Here is a 21,722-nt window from a genome sequence, read left to right on the forward strand (position 1 = left end):
TCCTCTCTCCCCTGTTGTGTGGGGTTGAATCTCCCTTGCTTTCCCTAATGAGCTGCTGGTAACACACCAAGTACAAAATTCTGCCCTTGGACACACACACTCGGTAGCCTGTGCAGCAAAACTGCAGAAGAAATTCATAAGGGTCCAATCCTGCAGCGAATACTCTCAGGAGTCAATGGGGCTACTCATGTGAGGAAGGATTGCTTATCTCCATTTATTGGGGAAACACTCACATTGTTACCCACCCATATGTTCTAGGCACACTTGACACCATTTAAAAACACAGCAACAGAAGACAACCCACCATAAATCCCCCTCCCCCTCTATTTTCCACCCCAATAATTATAATCCCAATTTTCAAGCGTCTGGGCAAACAAGACGAGCCTCGCAGTTTGAGTCAAGGTTACAGGATCGGGTCCTAACGTCGGGCCGAAGCCAGCAGTCCTTACTGCAGCCAATGCAGTTCCAGCAGAGCAAAACGGGGGAAATGAGAACAAAAATCAAGCCTTTAATTATTAGCCAACTGGCTAGAGAGCCCCGGTGACTGTTCATTCCACCCACCTCCCTCTATTCCCACCTCACAAGAGGACTCTTTCCTGGATGTGCTTTAAACTGGGACAGGGCTTGTTCTTTCGGAAGCTCGTCACGAATGCGAGCATCTCGTTAGCAGGCAGGTCTCAGAAGGTCTCTATTAATCTCCCCCAAACTGGAGGTGACAGCAAAGAGGTGGGTCTGAAGCCATCCCAGCAGCCTGTGCAGGGGAGTGACGTGATAACGTTGGTGGGTTTTTTTCTAAAGAAGGTGCAAGTTGAAATAAACAATGGCTAGTACCAGCAAAAACCATCTCCTGAGAAAGGGCACTATTCACACATATGGTAGCGTCCTGAACTTTCATGGCTGCTTTGCCCCTGACTTCCATGAACATAGGATCAAGCCCTGGATGTGCAGGCTAGTAGTGGATGTGAAGAATGCACTAGACCACCCCATTCCCCTTGCTTCAAATGGATCAGAACCCCAGCTTCCCCGCTGCGGAAACGGGGCTGGTGGATTGGTTTTGATTTTTAAATAAATTAATCTCAGAGCTCAACTAATGGCGGCAGCTTGATTTAACCGCTCGTGCTTTAAATTCAGGACACACCGTGGCCATGGCCTGTTTGCCTCGGGCGTGTGCCGCTCCCCAGGGCGTCCCAAGGGGACATCGTGTCATTTATGTCCTGGCAACTGTGTCAGGAAGTAGCAGTGCAGCGTGATGATGCTTCGTGGAAATGTAGCCATGATGCTGAGAGTAAAGGCCATCGCATCATGCCTCAGTGCTGTGACACAATGAAGTCGTGTGAGATTTTGGTACCCAGGAATGCGAGCAGTCCCAGTCCTCGACAATCCAGCCCTGACCCTACAGGGCCTGTCTTCGCAGCCTCTATCCATCTGTCTGGATGAGATGCTTTCCACACCCTGTAAGACTGACAGGAGATGGACATACAGGTTCCTGGCTGCCTGCTTTTCAGATGACCTGGTGGCCCCTGTGAGGCTGGTCAGAACTCTGTACAAGCCCCAGCAACGATAGGCCAAAGAGCTGATGCTTTCGATAGGCAGGTGAATAACTGAGGGCTCAGGCCAAAGCACACCAGGGGCATGACAGTTACCCCTTGTAGAGAGGTCACTGAGTTATCATCCCCCTAACAACCCAGGCACGAAGCTTCCTCCTTGTGCTTCTGCACAACTCTGAAAGTCCATCATCTCATACACCCCTCGATAAGCTCCGTGGCGACAGGGAAACGTGGCCTGAACCCTTGTTCTTCACCTCCTCTCACAATGCTCCACCCCAACGTGAGCTCCATCTCCCTCCCAGCTCCTGCTCTGGCTCCCTGAGCGAATGAGACCCCTCATGCCACCGTCAACCCTGCCTCCCCACTGCTCGCCTCAGGGCTCCTGTCTTCTTGGGCCTGATCTACCGATGGGACCAGGTTCTCCTGTTGCTGGTCCCCAGCCGGCCGGGGTGTGTGTGTGTGTCAGGAATCACCAAGAGTGGAAGCTGAGAGCACACACTGCTGTTCAGATCCCCCACACCCGCAAACAACGATTCCGCTACCTCAAATCACATCCTCCTGGGAAGGCACGACTTAAAATCAGAGGTGGGACTGTGAACTTTGGATCTGGGTCTTAATCCTCAGCACATTTGGGGTGTTTGATTCAACCCATAGCACAGATCGTAAGAACATAAGAACGGCCATACTGGGTCAGACCAAAGGTCCATCTATCCCAGTATCCTGTCTTCCGAGAGTGGCCAGTGCCAGGTGCCCCAGAGGGAATGAACAGAACAGGGAATCATCAAGTGATCCATCCCCCGTCGCCCATTCCCAAATTCTGGCAAACAGAGGCTAGGGACAACATCCCTGCTGATCCTGGCTAATAGCCATTGATGGACCTATCCTCCATGAACTTATCTAGGTCTTTTTTGAACCCTGTTATAGTTTTGGCCTTCACAACATCCTCTGGCAAGGAGTTCCACAGGTTGACTGTGCATTGTGTGAAAAAACAGAGAACAGCCAGCTGCACAATTCACATGCAGATTCTCAACCCCTCAAAACCTAAGGGTGTCTGGGCCTGCAGTTTTGGCTCAGGCTATAAACCAGCAGGTCCTCCTTGCCCCTCCTTGTTCTCCTCCATTCTCCGTCACGTGGGAGATGATCAGATCCTGCTCCCTGAGCTTTCCCTGCTCTTCCTGCTCAATCAATCTCCACTGCTCCCTGCTCCAACCGCGGCCCTACCTACCTTGACTCTGAGCATCAGCCTTAAAGTCTATTGCAGCCTGCCTCATTCGCTTTCACTTGCACGTATTGCCCAGATAGCAATCTCCTTTGTGGAGCACTCCGTTGTCACAGCGCGATGGGAACGCCACCACGCAAAACAGAAATATGCTGCGTTGAAAGAAAATCCCCAGCAATCATAATTCTCGCTCTGCATTGGCAACAGCTGTCATCTCAGCATTTGTAAAAATCTGTTCATAAATAATGTAAAGTTGTTGGTTGCCTTCGGAAATACCAGCAGCATTTAAAAAACAGGCCCTGACAAAAATAATGTGAGCCTGGACAGCATGAATAATTGAGAACATCTGATTTCACAGGATTATTTTGCTGGCAGGTCAGCGGATAGTGCGGTGTGTCTAGCATCTCACTCTACTGTCTTACTCAGTCCTTCCAGGAATAACAACCTGGATTTCTCCTTCATGCTATTAACTGTCTAATCAATACTCCTGGAGTTTTAGCATGTTACGAATTGTCTGCTTAAAATGAGACATGCCTGCTCAGTGTATAATATGCCCAGTGCACAAGTCTGTAAGCAAGCTGTCGTGAACTTTTAGAGCCATAGCCATTCAGCCCTGGTATGTGGGCAGTGAAATGACGACTCCCTCCAGCACTTGAGAAATGCAACAGAGCATGCTGGAGTGTATTATTACTGGACTTTAAAAGGGCCTCTGGTCAAATCCAGCCCAACATGCAGGTATAGGGCTGATCCAGCATCAACAGAAAGCTTCCCAATGGGCACTGGACTGGAATGTTCGAAGCTAACGGGTAAAATTTTCAGACGTGCCAAAGTGACTTGGGAGCCCGAGGCTTATGCTACTAAGTACCTAAGTCACTTCTGAAGATTTAGGTTCCTAAGTCACTTAGGTGTTTCTGGAAATTTTGCCCAAGATCATTTTAAAAAATTCACTGATTAACTTTCAATTCCAGTGGCAATGTGGGTTTTTTTTAACAAATAAACCTCCCCTGCAGCCTTTGTGAGCCAGACATTGCACCATAATGATAGCGCATGAGAACGGGTCTGAATATCTCGCTATACACCAAAGGGACATTGACTGATGATGAATGTATCGCTGTCCGAGGGGAAAGGGATCCAAAAGAAGTAAATTCCATTTTTAAAACCCTTCCAGTTTCAATCATCTCAGGATGTGGCCAGTAACGCTGGGGAGGAGATTTGTGGTTTTAAAATATACAAGTTTTCACCTGAAACTGTCCCCCCAAAAGAGGTAGATAATAATAACAATTCAGGGCTATTTTCACCATTTGGTTAATGAGTTCTGACCAGCATGGCCTCCTAACTACAGCTTGAATTCCTCCAGAACCTGCCTGCACAGGGACAACTGCTTAGCACCTCACCTTTATGATTATTATTTGCTACGGTAGCACCTCTCTATCTATCTATCGCGTTACCGGAATATCTGAGCACCTCACAACCTTTAACATATTTATCCTCACACACCCCCGGGAGGGAGGTATTATTATCCCCATGGTACACATAGGAGAGAGACTAAGGCTCAGATCCTCAAAGGTATTTAAGGCTCCAAAGTCCCACTGAAATCAGTGGCAGTTACATGCCTAAATACCTTTGAGGATCTGGGCCTAAGTGATTTGTACACTTAGAAATCTGTGGTGGAGCAGGCAGGCCCCAAATGAATTCAGGCCCTCCCTGGGGTAGGTGCTGTATATTCAGACAGTAAGAGTCAGTCACGAGCCAGCACAGCTTACAGTCTCACAGATAAGAGGGGAAATGCCCAGGACCACCCAGCAATCCAGTGAGAGAGTCAGGAATGGAACCCAGCCCTCCTGACCCCCAGTGCAGTGTCCTATCCACTAGACCACACTGCCTCTCCACTTACAAGTACTAAATTCACGCCCAAGGCTCCCCAAGGATAATGGGGCTGCGAGACAGCACAATCCTCCCAGGAGAACCCGCACCGGCCTCCTCCCACCGACACTCTTGCCACATCTGGCTGCAAACCTGGGGCGCGCAGAGTGGAGGGGCTGGAGGCATGGCCAAGTTCTGGGGGAAAGGGGTTGTGCTCTGCTCTGAAATCCACTCGCTTTCCACCGGGGGTGCCTGGTCATGGAGCCTCTAGGCCTTGGCGCCGTGGAGCTCAAGTTCAGCCCCGAAAACAGTGAATCCAGAGCTCTGCCACGAGCCCCAGCTTCAGGAGCAGAGACGCTCAGGAGTGACTTGCAAGCAACCAGAAGGAGCGAGCTGACTGAACGCTGCTTGCAGCTGCTACCACCCCTCAGATGGCCCGGATGGCGTGGCCTTGGTGGGCCTCAAGCCAGTACCCAGAATACCCCAGTGCCCTCCTCACTGAAACCACCTGCCCGACTGGCACTAATTGGCATCCATGTTGGCCAGGCGTGGCCGATGAGCATGTTGTTATCATTTAGGATTTATATCCAGTGCCATCAGCGAGCAGGGTGCTGTACAGAGAAAAAAGACGCTGGGTGCCATTCTGTGCCATGCCCCTTGGGTTTAGCACTGGTGAAAGGGGCTGGATCGATGGCCGAGACGACTGGAGGCCTTCATTTTCCCACAAACCAGGGACAGCAAGGACAGAGGCAGGGCAAGCTTCCCCCCACACCATCCACTGCCCCAGGGCCTGTTCTGCCTGCAAAGGGGAGAGGGGATCAGGATTCCTGGCCTGGATTGTAATCTCCTCAGGGAGTTCATGCCTGCCACAGTCCCTGTACACTGCTGGCCATGAGAGCAGGCCAAGAACTAACAGGGCCATAGAGTCCAGTTCACCCCACACACACACACACACACACACACACCAGTTTGAAGGGCTTTCTCCAAGTCACGGCTGAGCGTGCACATTGCTGGCCAGGCAGCACCCATTCTGCAGGACTTCACCTTCCAGGGCTGGCAACCTCTGCAAAATCCAACGTATGGAAGAACAGGCTGCCTGTGTTAAAGCAGATGGCAAGCACCAGCCCTAACATATGTGACCAGCACCTACTCAGCCAATCCCCGGCGGTCTCGCTGCTGCCCTCCGTGCTAGTCCTTTCACATGGATGGATGGTTTATGGAGACAATCAGGCACAGATGAGGCTACTCTCCAACATCATCCCTTCAGCTCCTCTCTTCCTATCTGTGTCAAGATTCCGTATGTGACTGTGTACCCTCAGGGTTACCTTGTGCAGGGATGTGCACTGAGCACCAGCAGTGAAGGACGGGGAGACTGCACTTGTGTTTCAGGCATCAGAAGTGACACTCCCTGCATGCCAGTTCAGTCTGCAATCGCCCAGGAATCCAAGCCGTTCCTGGGTGTTGCTCATTTCATGCTAGGGAATGCGGACAGCGCCTTATTAGGGGCACTTGCAGTTTCCTCTCATATGGTTAAAAAAAACAAATTCAAGTGTAGGCATCTGAAAGCTATGCTCCATAAGCAGAGCTGCCTGAAATGTTCTCATCAAAACCTTTTTTTTTTTCCAACCAAAACCAAAATTCTTCACAGAAAAACGTCATTTGGGTTGAAAATGTACACTGAAATTCGAGGTAAAACAGTTCAGGGTTTGGTAAAACGTTTTACCAAAAAAATCATTTTTGAAAATCAACATTTTTTTCATTTTCCAGCTACTGGTTGAAAAAGTTTTTGAAAAAAACAAACCCCACCTTCACATGATTAAAAACAAACAAACAAACAAAAATCTGACAAAAAACAACTGGCCTTTCCCAAGCAGCTCAGTCCAACAGCCGCTTTGCCCACAGTGTTCATCAGAGAATTATCACAACCATGTGGAGAAAAAAATAAAAAGTCTGAGATTTTTCCAACCTGCCTGGTGATTATCAAGTGTCTAACCTGAGACACCATATAGGCCCTGGTTTCCAGAGAACGGATGCTCAGCACTTTCTGATTGGGTACCCGAAATCACTAGTCATTTTGGAAAAATTGTGGCCTAAATTCTCCCCACTTCTGGCTTTCAGAGTGCACCCCACTGTGCACGACTGTAAACTCCTGGGGGCATGGACGGTCTGTCCTTTGGTTTATTGGGCAGTGCCAAGCACCCTGCTTGTGTCTGGCACAAATAATAGCTACCCTAATTAATATAATACCCATCATCTTGGGAGAGGCCCTGCCCACAGCACAGAGAGCTTCCATATCCCAAATGGCCATGCTGCCAGTGCAATAGCCAAGGTAAAAAGAACCCGGGGGTACTTAGCCCATGGATGTGTCTGCTGGGTGAATTAGCACGTATCCAGCACATGCATTCTTCTACACGGCTTTTGCATCCTCCACGTGCTTTCACACACATTCATTGGCCCTGGGTCCCTTAGCTGCTTAGGTATTATCCCCAATTTCCAGATGGGGAAATGGAAACAGAGGGGGACAAAGTTTGCTGTCAGTGGTGCAATTCAACCACATGCAGAGAGCCAGTACAAAGCCTGTGATCTCTACACAGGGGTGAACTTTGTCCCGTAGCCCCACTCTGCAGATTTTTGCTGAGGTTAAATTATTCACCCAAGGATACAGTGGCACTGGTCACAGAGGTGGGATTCGAGCCCAGGGGCTCCTGGCTTCCAGTCTTGTGCTCAGGTCGCTCACCCTCGACTCTGAATATTCAGTTTTAGTAACAACAGGCACGCAGCGGTGAGATGCTGAGCGCCTCTGGAGTCCTGGCTAGCGCAGATCTGATTGCAGACCCCATTCGTTTATTTCCCCGCATTAAACTGTGCTCCACATGAATGGCCGAGGGTGGGAGTTGGGAGATTTTTCTTCCCTGTTCGTGTCCCATGAGACACACACTTCAGAGGAGCGATCCACTCCTGTTCTGGAGCCCACTTATCCTTCCAAGATCCATGCACAGAGGGCAACCTCCAGGCTTGGCTATGCCCACCCCGTGTAAGGAAGCCATCTGCCTCTGCAGCACCAGCCCCTCCCATTCCAGGCTCCGTGGAGAGGTGCAGGGAGGGATTGGACTAGGCAGCAGATGGGGACACCTGGACCATGCCCCCGCCCCAGTTCTGTGTAGAAGCTAATGACAGCTAATTTCCCCGTGGCCTTTCCCCGCAGAGTGGGACTTGCATACAGGATGTGTCTCCATAGCAGCTGGGAGGTAGAAATACACGCGCTGGCTGTGATTGTGCTAGTGAGCTCTAACAGCAGCATGGCCATGCAGGAGGTGGCTTGAGCCAGCCACACGAGTGCAGTGCTGTCTGAGGTACGCCCTCGGGCAGCGAGCCTGAGCCGCTCCGGCCAGGCTGCTATTTGTTAGTTTGATCAGAGCCAGCATGTGCACGTCTCCCCCAGATGGCAATGACTCCTCCCAGTGGGGCAAGCGCTGGTGGGGAAAGTGCTGGCAGGTGTGGCTCCTTCCTTCCCTCCTGGGAGCTAGGAGGAGGCAGGGAGCCTCAGGGAGCAGAATCCCCCAGGATCTGCAGGGTTTCAGGCCATGTTCATCCTGTGGGGCTGGGGCCAACCCAGGAGCTCCCAATGGAACAGGCTGGGGAACGCGCCGCAAAAGACTCTTTCCCTCCACCACCCCAGCAGCCTCCTCTCATGAGAGGGGACGATCATGCATGGACAACCATGCATTTAGGACATTCCTGCTTTGCATATACAGGGCCTGATTCTGAGAATTTTGCCTGTCTCAGGGCTGCCAGATGAGGCCCAGATTATATTATATTAGTGGAGAGAGACAAAATTTGTCTGCAGGGATTAAGTTTAAAGCTAAATTCTGTCTACAAAGACACATGTCCCACCCCACAATCTCCTTGTGAGCCCTAGGCATGCATGTAAATGCAGGGTTTAGACCTGGTACCTTTGCTATTATTAACTGATATATTCATCGCTCAGGTGCCCATCCCCATAGTATCAAGGCTCTGCTACAAAGATCAAAACATGCACCATCTGTCCTTCAGGAGCTGTGAGTGTGGGGCTGCCTCCATGCATTTTTTGAGATCACAAAAAAGAACTAGTCCAGATTATACTAGAAAGGCCTAGAATATTTCATTAAGAAAACCACCTCTCAGTTGCTGGCTCAGTTATGTGAACACCACCAAAGAGGCCGAGGTGAGTAGACTCTGCATTTTGGGCCTATTCCCACCACTGATTTTGTGTGTAAATCTTGCCTTACACTTCGATTGGAAGCTCTTTGGGGCATGGACTCTCTCTTTGTTCTCTGTTCGTACAGCGCCTAGCGCTGGTCCATGATTAGGGCACCCAGGCGCTGCCTTAATACAAATAATAAATTATAATCATAACAATAACAACGGAAAGTGTGCCTGTGATGCTTGAGCCTGGAGTGGGGTTTTTTTTTAGTCCCATCCTAAAACTCTTCCCTTGCTGAAGACCTGACTCAGCAAGGAGCTGAGCGCTTCTTGTAAGGTGCTGAGCTCCCTCGATCACGTTCGGACAACACCAGATAGGAGGTATGCAGCAAGACTGGGCCTTGGTAGGGATGCCACAGCACAGTTATCTCATGGGCCCAATCCTGCAAAGGATGAAATTCACCCCTTGCATAGGCCCAACACAATGGGCACTGGCTATGCACCATTTCAGTTCCACTTAAACCCTGGTCTTAAGAGGGTCATTGTGCTGGCACGCTGCACAGAGGTGATTTCACTTTTGGTGAGGTGCTGAGTGCCCTGAACTCAGACCCTTGGTGGATTGGGCCCCCTGTTACTCTCCTATTCCTCTTTATTGTTGCCATTTCTAGGGAAGTTCCCACCCCAGAATGGCTCAAGAGCATTTACAGGCAGGATGTGGAGCCTCAGAGATACTTTATGCGCTGCAAGATCTTTCAAGAGGGTCCATGGCTAAGCCTACAAAGCAAAGATTTGACTCCAGACTCTGGCACAAAAGAGGCTGCTAGCTGATGCTGATGGCAATATGTTTAAGGGCATGTCTAACCGACTAATCAGCTCATGAAAGGTGCACATTGATGAACACATGATCAATTCTTGCTAAATTTATGTTTTGTTATATGGCAACGATGTTGGCAAAAACTGATTGTCCATTCAAAGCTCCTAATCTAGTAACGCAATTTGAGCACATGTCAAGCAGACTGCATTTCCAACTAGTGCTGACAGGAAAAAGGGAATTTAGTAACAGTTTAAGCTCAGACACAAGGGAACTTCTGTATAATTCAATTACCAAGAAGTTATATTTAAGTTATGTAAAGTTCTGCATGTAATCTACAAAACAAGGAAGTACAGAATTAATACAGAAAATCCAGAGTTCCTAAACCAAACAGTCACGTAGACCAGAAAAAATCCAGAAGTTAATATTCCACTAATAATACTTAACATAAATATGGGGTTAAATGCTCAACTGATGTAAACTAGGATTGCTGGAAACAGAACCCAGAACTTCTGAGTTGCAGTAGAATATCATAAGCACAAGATCATCCTTACCCTCCCCCCGTCTCTGATTTAAAAAGCAAGGAGCCAGTGGTGGCCTTGGAGACAATGGGAGCAATTTAACAGCTTGCTGAATTGGGCCAGACTCTCCTCTGTTGTCACTGTCTCATAGGAGGTGCCCAGCCCACTTCGTAGGATGGGGCCGGCCAGACCACCTTAAGGATCTAGCTAGAGGCTGATCTGGATGGCACGCCATCTGCAAGGATCTTTGTGGGATTTGCCATGACGATAATGACCCCAAGTGATCAGTCCAATCTGCTCAGCTTCAGTAGCACTCTTTGAATGACCAAGACTTACTCGGGTGAGTAAAGGTTTGCAGGATCCAGCCCGAATCACTTGGAACAATTTTGTTTCCAAATGTTGTACAAAACAAACCACCACCCAGTCAAAATGAGGAACCTTCCACTCCTGGCCTCCCGCAGCTCCCCCTGAAGCCAAATTTCTGTCTGCGTGATACTCCCTAGGAAGGGAGGACGTGGACAGCACATCCCAGCAGATCGCTTAAGTACAGTGACAAGAATAACACTGGCACTGTATTCTCCTTGTTTTGCTGCCCATCTGTTCTACTACCAGGCATGGGGTTTTTTTTCCTACTAGACACATCTTGTACCAGGAGCACAAATAGAAGCCAGCTCTGGCCCTATTCTCCTTCTGGCAAAACAAAACAAACTTGAGCTAGGAATAAAGGGAAAGACCGCAACTTCTGTCATTCAAAGCATCATCAGCTTTCCTTAATACAGCGAAACCAGTACAGAGATCTCTTCATTAGGGCCACAGTTCAGCAAAGCACTTCAGCACATGCTTAACTGCTTTGCTGAGTAGGGAGGGTTTGCTATAACCGGGCATAGGCAACCTACTGTCAGAAGAGGCCACCCAAAGGCACTTCTCAGAAACTATAGAGACTGTTACAATGCTACTCCACCTCTGTTAAGCAACTGATTTTGGCCTGTCCCCTGTCTGGTTGCTTAAGACAGGTTTCACTCTCAACAGTGTAGAGAGGGTTGCAAAAAAACCCCAAAACAGGCGAATTCACTGCAAAGGAGAGGCTTTCTATATGGAACCCGACAGCATAAACTAGAAATTAACTTTTATTAAGAAAATAAAAACAAATGGGACCAACTATTTAAGGGTAGCTGTCAAGAGTCACAGGGCAGATCCTCCCCTGGTTTAAATCAACAGGCTCCAAAGAGGTTGATGGTGCATTGCTGTGGAACCTCCATCATTAGCAGTTTTTAAGCACAGGTTGGACAAACACCTGTCAGGGCTGGTCTAGGTTTACTTGGGCCTTCCTCAATGCAGGGGGCTGGACTTGATGACCTCTCGAGGTCCCTTCCAGCCCGGTATCTCTATGATTCACACCAGATGAGCATCTGGCCCGACAATATATTTTTTTTAAATATCCAATTCCTTATCTGTGTTACTAATCAACTTAGGCCCTGCTCCTGCATTGAGATTCACTCTAGCAGGCCCTGGAGCCCAAGTGAAGCCTATGTGGTTCCATACAAGCATGGTCATTCAAAGCACCCTGGGGAGCCCTGGGGAGCTGGATCAGGACCTTAGGTTATAAATAATTTCAAAAATTATATCCCCCCCTTTAGACTATTTCTGTTTTCATACCTATCTCATAGAGCTAGAAGGGACCCTGAAAGGTCATTGAGTCCAGCCCCCTGCTGTCACTAGCAGGACCAAGAACTGATTTTGCCCCAGATCCCTAAGTGGGGGACTGAACTCACAACCCTGGGTTTAGCAAGCCAATGCTCAAACCACTGAGCTATCCCCCCCATGTCTCACAGGCCAATCAGTTTCATTTTCCACTTACGATCAGTTTCGTTTTCTGGTTCACAGTGCATAGAGAAGGCAGAATTTGATTTTTTATCATTTCAATGGATAATATTGATGTTTATTTTTAAGCCTTTTGTAGATTTTTATCTATTTAAATTTTCACAGTTGCAGGAAATTATGCGGAATCAGAGAATGGGGTGGGGTCAGAGTGATTATTTAAGGACAGTAGACACTGAGATTCAGAAAGTTAAAGCTTTATAACCATTAAAACACAAACTGCCAGTATCATATGTCAAAATACACAAAGTAAACTACCTTAAATCAAATTCTAATAAGTTCTCAAGCAGCATTTTTCTTACTTTGCATGTACTATCTGTACATTTTGATTATTACGAATGGAAATATTTTTTCACTGGTTTGTGTGCACACAGTGCAATCAATGTTTATCAGCATTGACCGACAACAATTGAATCCTTCCAAGCCTACACTTGCACTAGTGCAATGTGACTGTGTTTGGGAATTTCCAACCTTAGCAGGGGGGGAAAACCCTTTACTGAAATTCAAGAGAATTTGTCAAAATCTTTCTATCCAGACTAGGTTTGTTAAATCTTATTTTAAACATCAAACATAAATGTATGTCTACATTAAATTGAAGGTGTCCCATTTTCGACTATACAACAATTTTAAAATGTCTATATTAATAATAGGACAGATGTAAAAGAAAGGAGCAGGTGACCGCATGAACTCCTGTTGACTCCCAAGTTCATTTCACTCCATAAAAAACAAGTGTTATCATATCTTGACTCACTAGCTGCATCAGCTGTGAGTGAAGAGACAAATGAGGAACGGTTTCATGGGGCTTTCCAGTTATGACAGCCAGAAAGTTCTGCGTATGCCAGGAGCCTTTTGTTCTTCAGAAATTAATGCTATAGTATATTTAAAGAAATCGTTTTCATTCTATCTGGAACTGTAAACTTCACTGGGGATTTCTGAGCTGGTCAACAGTCATCAGTAAGGCCCTCAAATGTCAGACGAAGGGCTCACTCCTGCAGCCCATGTGTAACTCTGTACTGCTAGAATCCCACTAGGCCCTGCCTGCTCCCAGTGAAACCAGCAATGAAACTCCCATTGATTTCAGTGCTGGAGGATCACGGCCTGAAATGGGACATACATAATGCGCAGGTCTTGCATTGCTCTGCTGCACCCAAGAAGGCTTCCACTGACTTCAATGAAACGACTCCGATGAGAGAGGCAAGCAGAACTGGGCTCGAATATTGGCTGAACAGTAAAATGACTCTCCTGCTCCCCTCTGTGCCCCCACCCAAAAATATCCAACAAGCCACACTGCATCTGATAGCCAACCCTTTGGTGTCAGGGCAATTCCACACTGGAGGAGATTGAGCTGGGCAGTTGGAAGGGACTGAATCATGGAGGAGTGGTCCAATTACTTTAACTGCATGCTTAAAAATATATAGGAACACGTGTTTTAAGGGGTATAAAGAGAAGGAATCACCCCTAGTAAACAACAGATAAACTCTGCTCTTCCTCCTACTTAGATTACAAGTCCTTTGGGGGCAAGGACAGTCTTTTTGCTCTGGGTTTGTACAGCACCTAGCACACCTCGGGGTCCTGGTCCATGATTGGGGGTCCTAAATGCTACTGCAGTGGAAATAATAAATAATCACAATAATATTCTATGCCAGGATAGCTGCATTTCATATCCCAAATCCAGCAATCTGGGGTATGACTGCAGCAAAAACGGCTGAAACGAGCTGGAAGGCAAGAACTGCCTTTTGTCTTCTCAATATACCCTTCACGCAACGCCTGGGCTTACAAGGTCTGCAAACAATGTTTTAAAAATGTAAGGTACAGTGAATGTGCTTTCTTGAGGCTGTAGGATGCAATAATGTTACGGAATTTGACGGCTGCCCACACACAAGTGGACAGGCGTTCAGGAGGAAAACTGACCCAACAAATGCAGCAGGCTAACTCATCAGGACATGCGAGGCCACAAGGAAATTTGTCCGTCTGCACAGGAGTCTTGTTGACTGAAACACGGCTTTAAGCCAGTTCAAGCTGATTTGATTGAAGCACACTTCAGCTGGCCACTGTGAGCAAGACCCAAATGTGTACCAGCCGTTGCCCCAAGCCTGCAAGCTGATCCGTGTAGGTGCAGGGTTCCCTGCAGAGATCGGCTTGCAAAATCAGGGCCTATATTTGGAAAATGTGGCCTGCAGCATTTTTCAATGAACTCATGCAGGTGTTTGGAGCTTCATCCAAAGACCACTGAAGTGAGCTGAAAGATGCCCTTTGACTTCAATGGGCTTTGGATCAGGCCCTTGACCCTGCAAACAACTTATGCTTGGGCTTAAATTTAAGCACTTGAATAGATTCAAAGTAAATGGGAAGACTCACATGCTTAGAATTAATCTGATGTGTAAGTGCTAGCAGTTTCAGGCCCTTCCTTCTCCCTTTGGGACAGATCCCTTGTGGTTTAAAATTTCCCAAAGATTCCTGTTTGATCAATCAGCCACTGAACATGCGCAGGAACTTTTTCTGAGCTGTTTTTTAATGCCATATTCTGTATTCTGTTCCTGTTTCCCAACTGTAGTACCCAAGTCTTCCATGCTGGATCCAGGTGACGCATCATAAGCATCTATGAAGATGTCACTGCCACGCACTGTGTCAATCATGTGCAAAAGAACCGATCTACAACCGGACTTGACGTTTCGTGCCGGCAATCGGCCTCCATTTTCGTCCACGCAGCATCACATTTGGATGCTTTCTCAAAGCACCGGAGAATGGGTTACGGCTCTGACCCGGCAAAGCCCTCAAGCATGTCATAGATTCATAGATTCTAGGACTGGAAGGGACCTCGAGAGGTCATCGAGTCCAGTCCCCTGCCCGCATGGCAGGACCAAATACTGTCTAGACCATCCCTGATAGACATTTATCTAACCTACTCTTAAATATCTCCAGAGATGGAGATTCCACAACCTCCCTAGGCAATTTATTCCAGTGTTTAACCACCCTGACAGTTAGGAACTTTTTCCTAATGTCCAACCTAGACCTCCCTTGCTGCAGTTTAAGCCCATTGCTTCTTGTTCTATCCTTAGAGGCTAAGGTGAACAAGTTTTCTCCCTCCTCCTTATGACACCCTTTTAGATACCTGAAAACTGCTATCATGTCCCCTCTCAGTCTTCTCTTTTCCAAACTAAACAAACCCAATTCTTTCAGCCTTCCTTCATAGGTCATGTTCTCAAGACCTTTAATCATTCTTGTTGCTCTTCTCTGGACCCTTTCCAATTTCTCCACATCTTTCTTGAAATGCGGTGCCCAGAACTGGACACAATACTCCAGCTGAGGCCTAACCAGAGCAGAGTAGAGCGGAAGAATGACTTCTCGTGTCTTGCTCACAACAATGGTCACTTCAATGGTTTTACTCATGTGCTTATGGAAAGGTGACACGTTGACTGCTCTGGACACTGAAGGCCTCCATCCACAGGACAGGTAGAGCCAGGGCAACAGCAGTGCAAGCTTCCCCCTATACACCACTGTACCTCACCCTGAACCTAAAAGGACCCTCCCTGCCTTTAAATCAGAAAAAGGGGTCCACCGCCATCTCAACCCCTGGCCTCTCTGCTGAGGCTCCCATCAAGGGGACCGCATTAGAGGTGCTTATTGTGATGTGGGCTTTTGGCTAAGGTCTTTTAGGAGAAGGCCTGAGGCGCCCAATTCACCAAAGCGCCGTCAGCACAGGCTCGCAGGTCTCAGCACATAAAACCTAAGCACAATGAGGCAAGTTATGGGTGGAGTGTCGGCCTTAACCCTTGTACCACCTGGCATAATCAATTTAAGCAAAGCTCTTTACGTAGCTTTCCATATTGCTGCCCATGGAACACCAACGATCAAAGCCACCCTAAAGCAGGCGTCCGGAGAACATATTCAGTCTGGTGCTTTCGGCAAGGCAACAGGAATTTCAAATAAAAAATAGCCAGCCAGCAAACCATTATATCATTTTGCATTAACATAGGGATCTAGGTAGGGATAGATCATGAAGTATAGAAGAAAAAATGTCTTCTGACCACTGATTTCTACAGGCTTTTCCTCAACATCCTACCATTCGTTTAAGCATCAGAAAAGACAGAGACCATGAAAAACGACCCATCTACAGTTGCAAAATAAAGCCCTAAAAATACCCTCCTTTTTACAGAGAGGAGGCAGAGACTTCCACTTCCCTGGGCAAACAGAAGTGATCTTTCCACTCTGCAAATACTGTAATAATAATACAAAAATCAGCATTTGTGACTATTGCTCCTGTCATTTTGACTGGGGTTTCGGGAGGAATGACAACACAAACTGGTCAGAAAAAAATGGTTAGCCGTTTCCCCCTCACACTCTTCCTGATCGCTGTCCCCATTTCCCCTCCCTCTTGCTTAGCAAAAAAAAAAAGAAAGAAAGAAAATAAAGCAAACAGCCTAGGCCACCAACAATTACAAGAAAAAACAAAGCCATGCATGCCAGGTATTGCTTATTAACACTCCAGCAGCCCCTTTTTGCACTGCGATCTTGCACGGCTGGAGGGTGCCAGAGAAAACGAGGACGAAGGGAGCAATGTCTTCACGGGGGGGGGGAATAAATAAATGACCATTTAAAACGACGACGCTCTGCCTTACCCAGGACACTATCCTGAGAATGGTCTGAGGCTGCTTGAGGAAATCCACAGGGTCAACGGTCCCCCCTGCCCTGCCCGCTCCAAAGGAGGCTCCTTCCATCTTCCCCAGGCGCTGGGCTGCTTGCTTGAGCTTCGCCTCCTGGCTGTGCAGCAGAGACCCAGCCGGCGCGTGCGAGCAGGGAGTGGGGGAGGCTCGCGCCACCGCCTGCCCGGGTGCCCGTGTCTCGCGTCTCGCGCACAGACCTTGCCGCGGCTGGCGCAGTCAGAGCCTGCCTCTCTGCCGCTGACCCCTGTTCCTTGCCGCATGGGCTCGCCTGGTGTCGTGTGCGTGTTAGGGAGTGGGCGGTACCATGGAGGGCGGGGGGGAGGGGGTGGAGAGTCTGGGTGGACATACAGGTGCATCCTTCTCTTCGTCGTTGCACCCGGATCTGTTTCGATTTTTATTCCTACCTTTATTTCCTTATTGCACCATCACCAGCTTTGCTCGTTGCATGGATTTCTGTTTGTTAACTGGGTGCTTCAGGCTGCATGCCCTGCAAATGGCCTGCTGTTTATCTGCCTCCCTTATTGCAATGGGGCTACTGCCTTGAGGGGACTAGTTCAGGAGGTGCACAGGGCAAAATAGGGCAGCAATGCAGGGGGGAAAAGCAGCACCACCCCCTACCCACCCCCATCCCTCTGCAAATGTGCTTCCTGATTTCTTCAAAGCTACCCCACCTTCTCACCCTCTTCCCACAGTGGCCCACACATGCAAAACTGCAGTTATACCAGAAGCCCAGCTTCTGTTCTCTGCCCTGTCAAGCAGCTCAGAGACAAGCGCCTCCCACAGAGCCACCAACAGACACCCCAGTGCAGTCGTTGGTGAGCTGGAAAGAGGTGTGTGAGGAGCACTGACAGAGCCTGTGCTGGGAGGGGGCATTCCCCATCCTCCTTCCCCTCCCAAGAGGTGAAAGGCTCCCACAAAAGAGGCTGGGACCCTTGGTTTATATCTAAGGGGAGTGGATGCAAAGCAGAAAAGGGTCACAGTGTCAGGCATGGACTAGTGTGACTGATCGCTAAGCTGGGTGCATTTGCTGGCTCTTGGGTCAGTGGAACCCCTCCTCCACACTGCAGGGATGGGTTCTAGTCACTAAACTGCTATATACCTGTTATCTGGCCTAAAAATAGGAAGTGAAGGGCCGCTGGGCTGTAGCTTGTGTTTTCCTCCTGCAGGAAATGAGAAACTGCCTTTTGCCAGCCACAGACTCTGTTAGGCTGGGGACGTCTCTTCCCCTTCCCCCTGCTATTCCTCTCCCCTCCCCTACTAAAGGATGAAGAAGAAAAAAGAAATCAGGTACAGGTCCTGTGGAGGGAAAACCCCATTGATTCCAAAGGGAGTCTCCCCCCCGGCAGGATCATGTCCTTATTTAGTTTTTCTTACACGATGATGATGATTTCGGTTCCATAGATACTGATGCCATGACAACTCTGACATCATCCTTTGGCTCAGGCCAGAAGCAGCAGGAAAAGTAACAAAGAGGAATCCACCTGCACACTTTTGACCTGAGCAGGCGTATGGTCAGGAGCTCCTGGGTTCTGTTCCTGAGTCATCTTCTGATCCTGGGCAATCCACATCACCTCTCTGTACCTCCATTTCCCCATCAGTGAAATGTGGATAATATTACTGACCTACCTCACATGGTGCATGTATGTGTGATACGCTTTGAGATCCTTGTGTACAAAATGCTATCATAGTGCAAAGCGTTACCCATGTTCTATGCTATCCCTGCCAAACCAGCCTGGCCTTTGGGTTGGTCAATATCCTCCTTCTGGCAGATGGAGTCAGAAAGATTTAACTTTTCAATCTCATTCTGATGCCATTCACTTTTTCTCGATTGCAGGTGAGTCATCGTCTCTCCAGATCTATTTCTGACACCCAGCAGGAAGGGCAGGACTCAGCCTTTCGTTCCTCAATGGCACCAGCACAGTGAAAATCACATTTTCGTATGTAAAAAATAAACAGCTATTCAGGGAATGCCGGGCTAGCACCTAGGGCCTGTGCTTCAGCGGTGTGGCTCACTGGACTGGTGCAAAATATTCAACAAGGTGTCTAAAGGTGTCAGAGCTGCAGACTGGGCTGGCAGAATATTTATTTTCAGTGTCACCGGGGGAAGGGGGGGATGTTCAAAGGGGCCCAAGTGACTTAGGAGCACAAGGCTCTCCATGGGATTTGTGCTCCAAAATCACTTGGGTGCTTTTGAAAATCCCCATCCCTAAACGATAAACCCAGAGACATTTATGTGTGTAGGGCCTGATCCTGCTTCATTTGGAGTCATGGGCAAACTCCCATTGACTTTCATGGGGAAAGGATCAAGTCCATAGAGACCTCAAGAAGAAAAAGGCAAAGATCCAGAGCGAGTGGCAAAGGCTCAAAGGGAGGAAGAAGACGACAGCTCAGGAAGATTTGTTGGGTACTCTGGAGCCTTTTGTTTCTAGGACACAGACCAGATTGGTCGTGGTCAAAAATTGCAACTGACTTCAGTGGGAATTGACAACACTCAGCACTTGACAGGACTGAGCCCTCTGTGAGCTGAACTGGCGAGTCTCAGTATAATCACAGGTTTCAGAGTAGCAGCCGTGTTAGTCTGTATCCGCAAAAATAACAGGAGTACTTGTGGCACCTTAGAGACTAACAAATTTATTAGACCATAAGCTTTTGTGGGCTACAACCCACTTCTTCGGATGCATATCAGTATAATCCTTACTGTAGCTTACCTGCCTACAATGTACCATTGAAAAGCCAAAGTTTTTCCTCTCTGCCTAACCCCACCACTCCCACACACTGGTGCGATTTGTAAAATAAAACCCTTTATTGTTTGATGTGCGTAACCAATAATGCGTCTAACACGCACACAGATTCAAAGATGAAGGCATAGACCTAAATACACATTTTAATCGACACCTGAGAGGTGGTGACTCATCAGTCAATCAGAAAGCATACCTAATAATTGTGCACTAGAAGTAAAAACACTCAAAATAAAAACCATCTGAGGGTTCGAGCCTGGGCACCGGATGGGACAGTGTGAGATTGTGGAGGTGTGTCAGCAGGTCCATAGTTAAGGTTGCATTCAGCTCTGTAGTGAAAGTGGTTGATAACAGCCAGGCAGGTGGGAGCTACAGTGTACACACTGCTAGTTATGCAGAAATGTGGTATTATTATTGTTACAAGTATTATTGTTACACCGCCTTTCTCCTTTTGCCCCTATCTGTCACCACAGAACTTACTATGTGCAATGAGAAAACAAGGAAATTCACAATCAAAACTCCACACCCTGAGTGACGATGAAGGTTGCTGGCCTATAGCTAATACCATCCACACAAGCATTCAGAACAGAGGAATGAACAGTTAAGCAAATAAACTCCAAGCAGAAATCTCAGACATACTACATGCTCCTCCCAGCATGCAATCCCGATACTCCCGACACCACTGCTCAATCCAACAGCAAACCAAAGTCACAACCTTCCCATCCACCCACTGGTGGCCTTTATGGGTCACATGTAGAATGTGTTGCCTTTTTAGAAATAGTTGAGGATATATGGGTTGTATGGATGGGTATGTCTACACTGCAATTAAAAACTCGAGGCTGGCCTGTGACAGCTGACGTGGGATCACAGGGCTGGGACTAAGGGGCTGTTTCATTGTGGTGTAGATGTTTGGGCTCAGGCTGGATATGGCTCCAGGACACTGCGAGGTGGGAGGGTCCCAGAGCTCAGGCTACAGCCCAAGCCTGAACGTCTACACTGCAATTTAAACAGCCCCTTAGCCCGAGCCCGAGTCCACTGGCACAGGCCAGCCGCGGGTGTCTAACTGCAGTGTAGACATCCCCTCTGTGTTTATGGGATGTGTTGTGTGTTTATATGATCTATTGTACACATGTGTTTATGGGATGTGTTGTGTGTTTGTGATGCATTGTACATGTGTTTATGGGATGTGTTGTATGTATGTGTGTGCCAGGCTGTTCACCCCACACCAACCCTGAAGGGGTTAAGTTGGTGCAGCTAGGACCAATTAACTTTATTGGCTGCACCTGATGGAGAGTCTGGCTTAATTGAAAATGACTAATGGCTGATAAAGCCCCTCTGGTGGAGAAGCTGGCTAAGGTCTAAAGCCAGGAAGTTTGAAGAAGAAAGAGGCTGCAGTGTAGAAGCTGATAGTCACTCTCTGGGCTTAGAGAGGGAAAAGAAGGAAACCAGGTTGCGGGGGAGAGAAGCCCTTGGTTCCTGGCCCTGAGGGAAGGGTTTACCCAGAAGGGTGGAGAAGAGAGCCTGTAGGAGGTGGACTAGGAAGCAGCCCAGGGAAAGAGCAGCAAGGTTAGAGATTGTGCAGACGTTGACTGCTGATTTTAAGGTCCCAGGGCTGGAACCTGGAATAGTTGGCAGGCCTGGGTTCCTCTACCAGTCACTGAGAAGTGGCACAGGATTGTGGGAGATGCTAACCAGACAGCTGGTCCAGAGAGACTTAGATACTCCGGAGGGGTGCGCTGTATAATGACCTAGCTGGAGGGCTGAGTCCTGAGGAGAGAGAGGCTGCGGGGTGAGTGAATGACGGAAGGGGGCGCCAGACCCGATGAGAGCTGATTCCCCAGATGCAGCCATAAGGAGACGACTCAGGAGTGAGTATATACTGTGACAATGTGTTTATGTGATATATTGTACACGTGTTTATGGGTGTGTGCATGTAGCAGAAACTACCCTTCTTTGGACACTGTGCAAAGTACCCATTTTTTTATTTATCTGTACCAGAGATCACATACTTTCTAAGTTTTCACACTCTCCACTGAGGACGGGAAAATCAATGCATTTAGTTAGTCATTAATTAGAGAATACTAAAGTGAGTTGTGAATAGGATTATATTTGCATTTAGTGCTGCGCTGATGGTTTAAGAGACATGTTCATGGATGTAGGTCAGAGGTAAAGTTGCAGTTTTTGTTTGGAGCTAGACTAGGGAGCTGTGTTTGCAATATCGGAATGTGTGCTGGAAGGTTGAGATTTCTGCCTGGAGGTTGCTTTCTGGTGATGTAACTGTTCATGATTTTGCTAGAAA

The 21,722-nt window shown here is 48.1% G+C and overlaps 1 protein-coding gene across 1 annotated transcript in view; it reads right to left on the reverse strand.

The window, feature by feature from the left end:
* SYNGR3 (synaptogyrin 3) overlaps positions 1 to 16,945 on the reverse strand; it is a 34,374-nt gene extending 17,429 nt beyond the window's left edge. The window contains 2 exon segments of the mRNA XM_065412429.1: positions 16,641 to 16,766; positions 16,769 to 16,945. Coding sequence (XP_065268501.1) covers positions 16,641 to 16,766; positions 16,769 to 16,945 — 303 coding nt within the window.
* Between the last annotated feature and the right edge of the window lie 4,777 nt (positions 16,946 to 21,722).

Source organism: Emys orbicularis, chromosome 10 (assembly GCF_028017835.1).
Source record: "Emys orbicularis isolate rEmyOrb1 chromosome 10, rEmyOrb1.hap1, whole genome shotgun sequence".
Taxonomy (NCBI): domain Eukaryota; kingdom Metazoa; phylum Chordata; order Testudines; family Emydidae; genus Emys; species Emys orbicularis.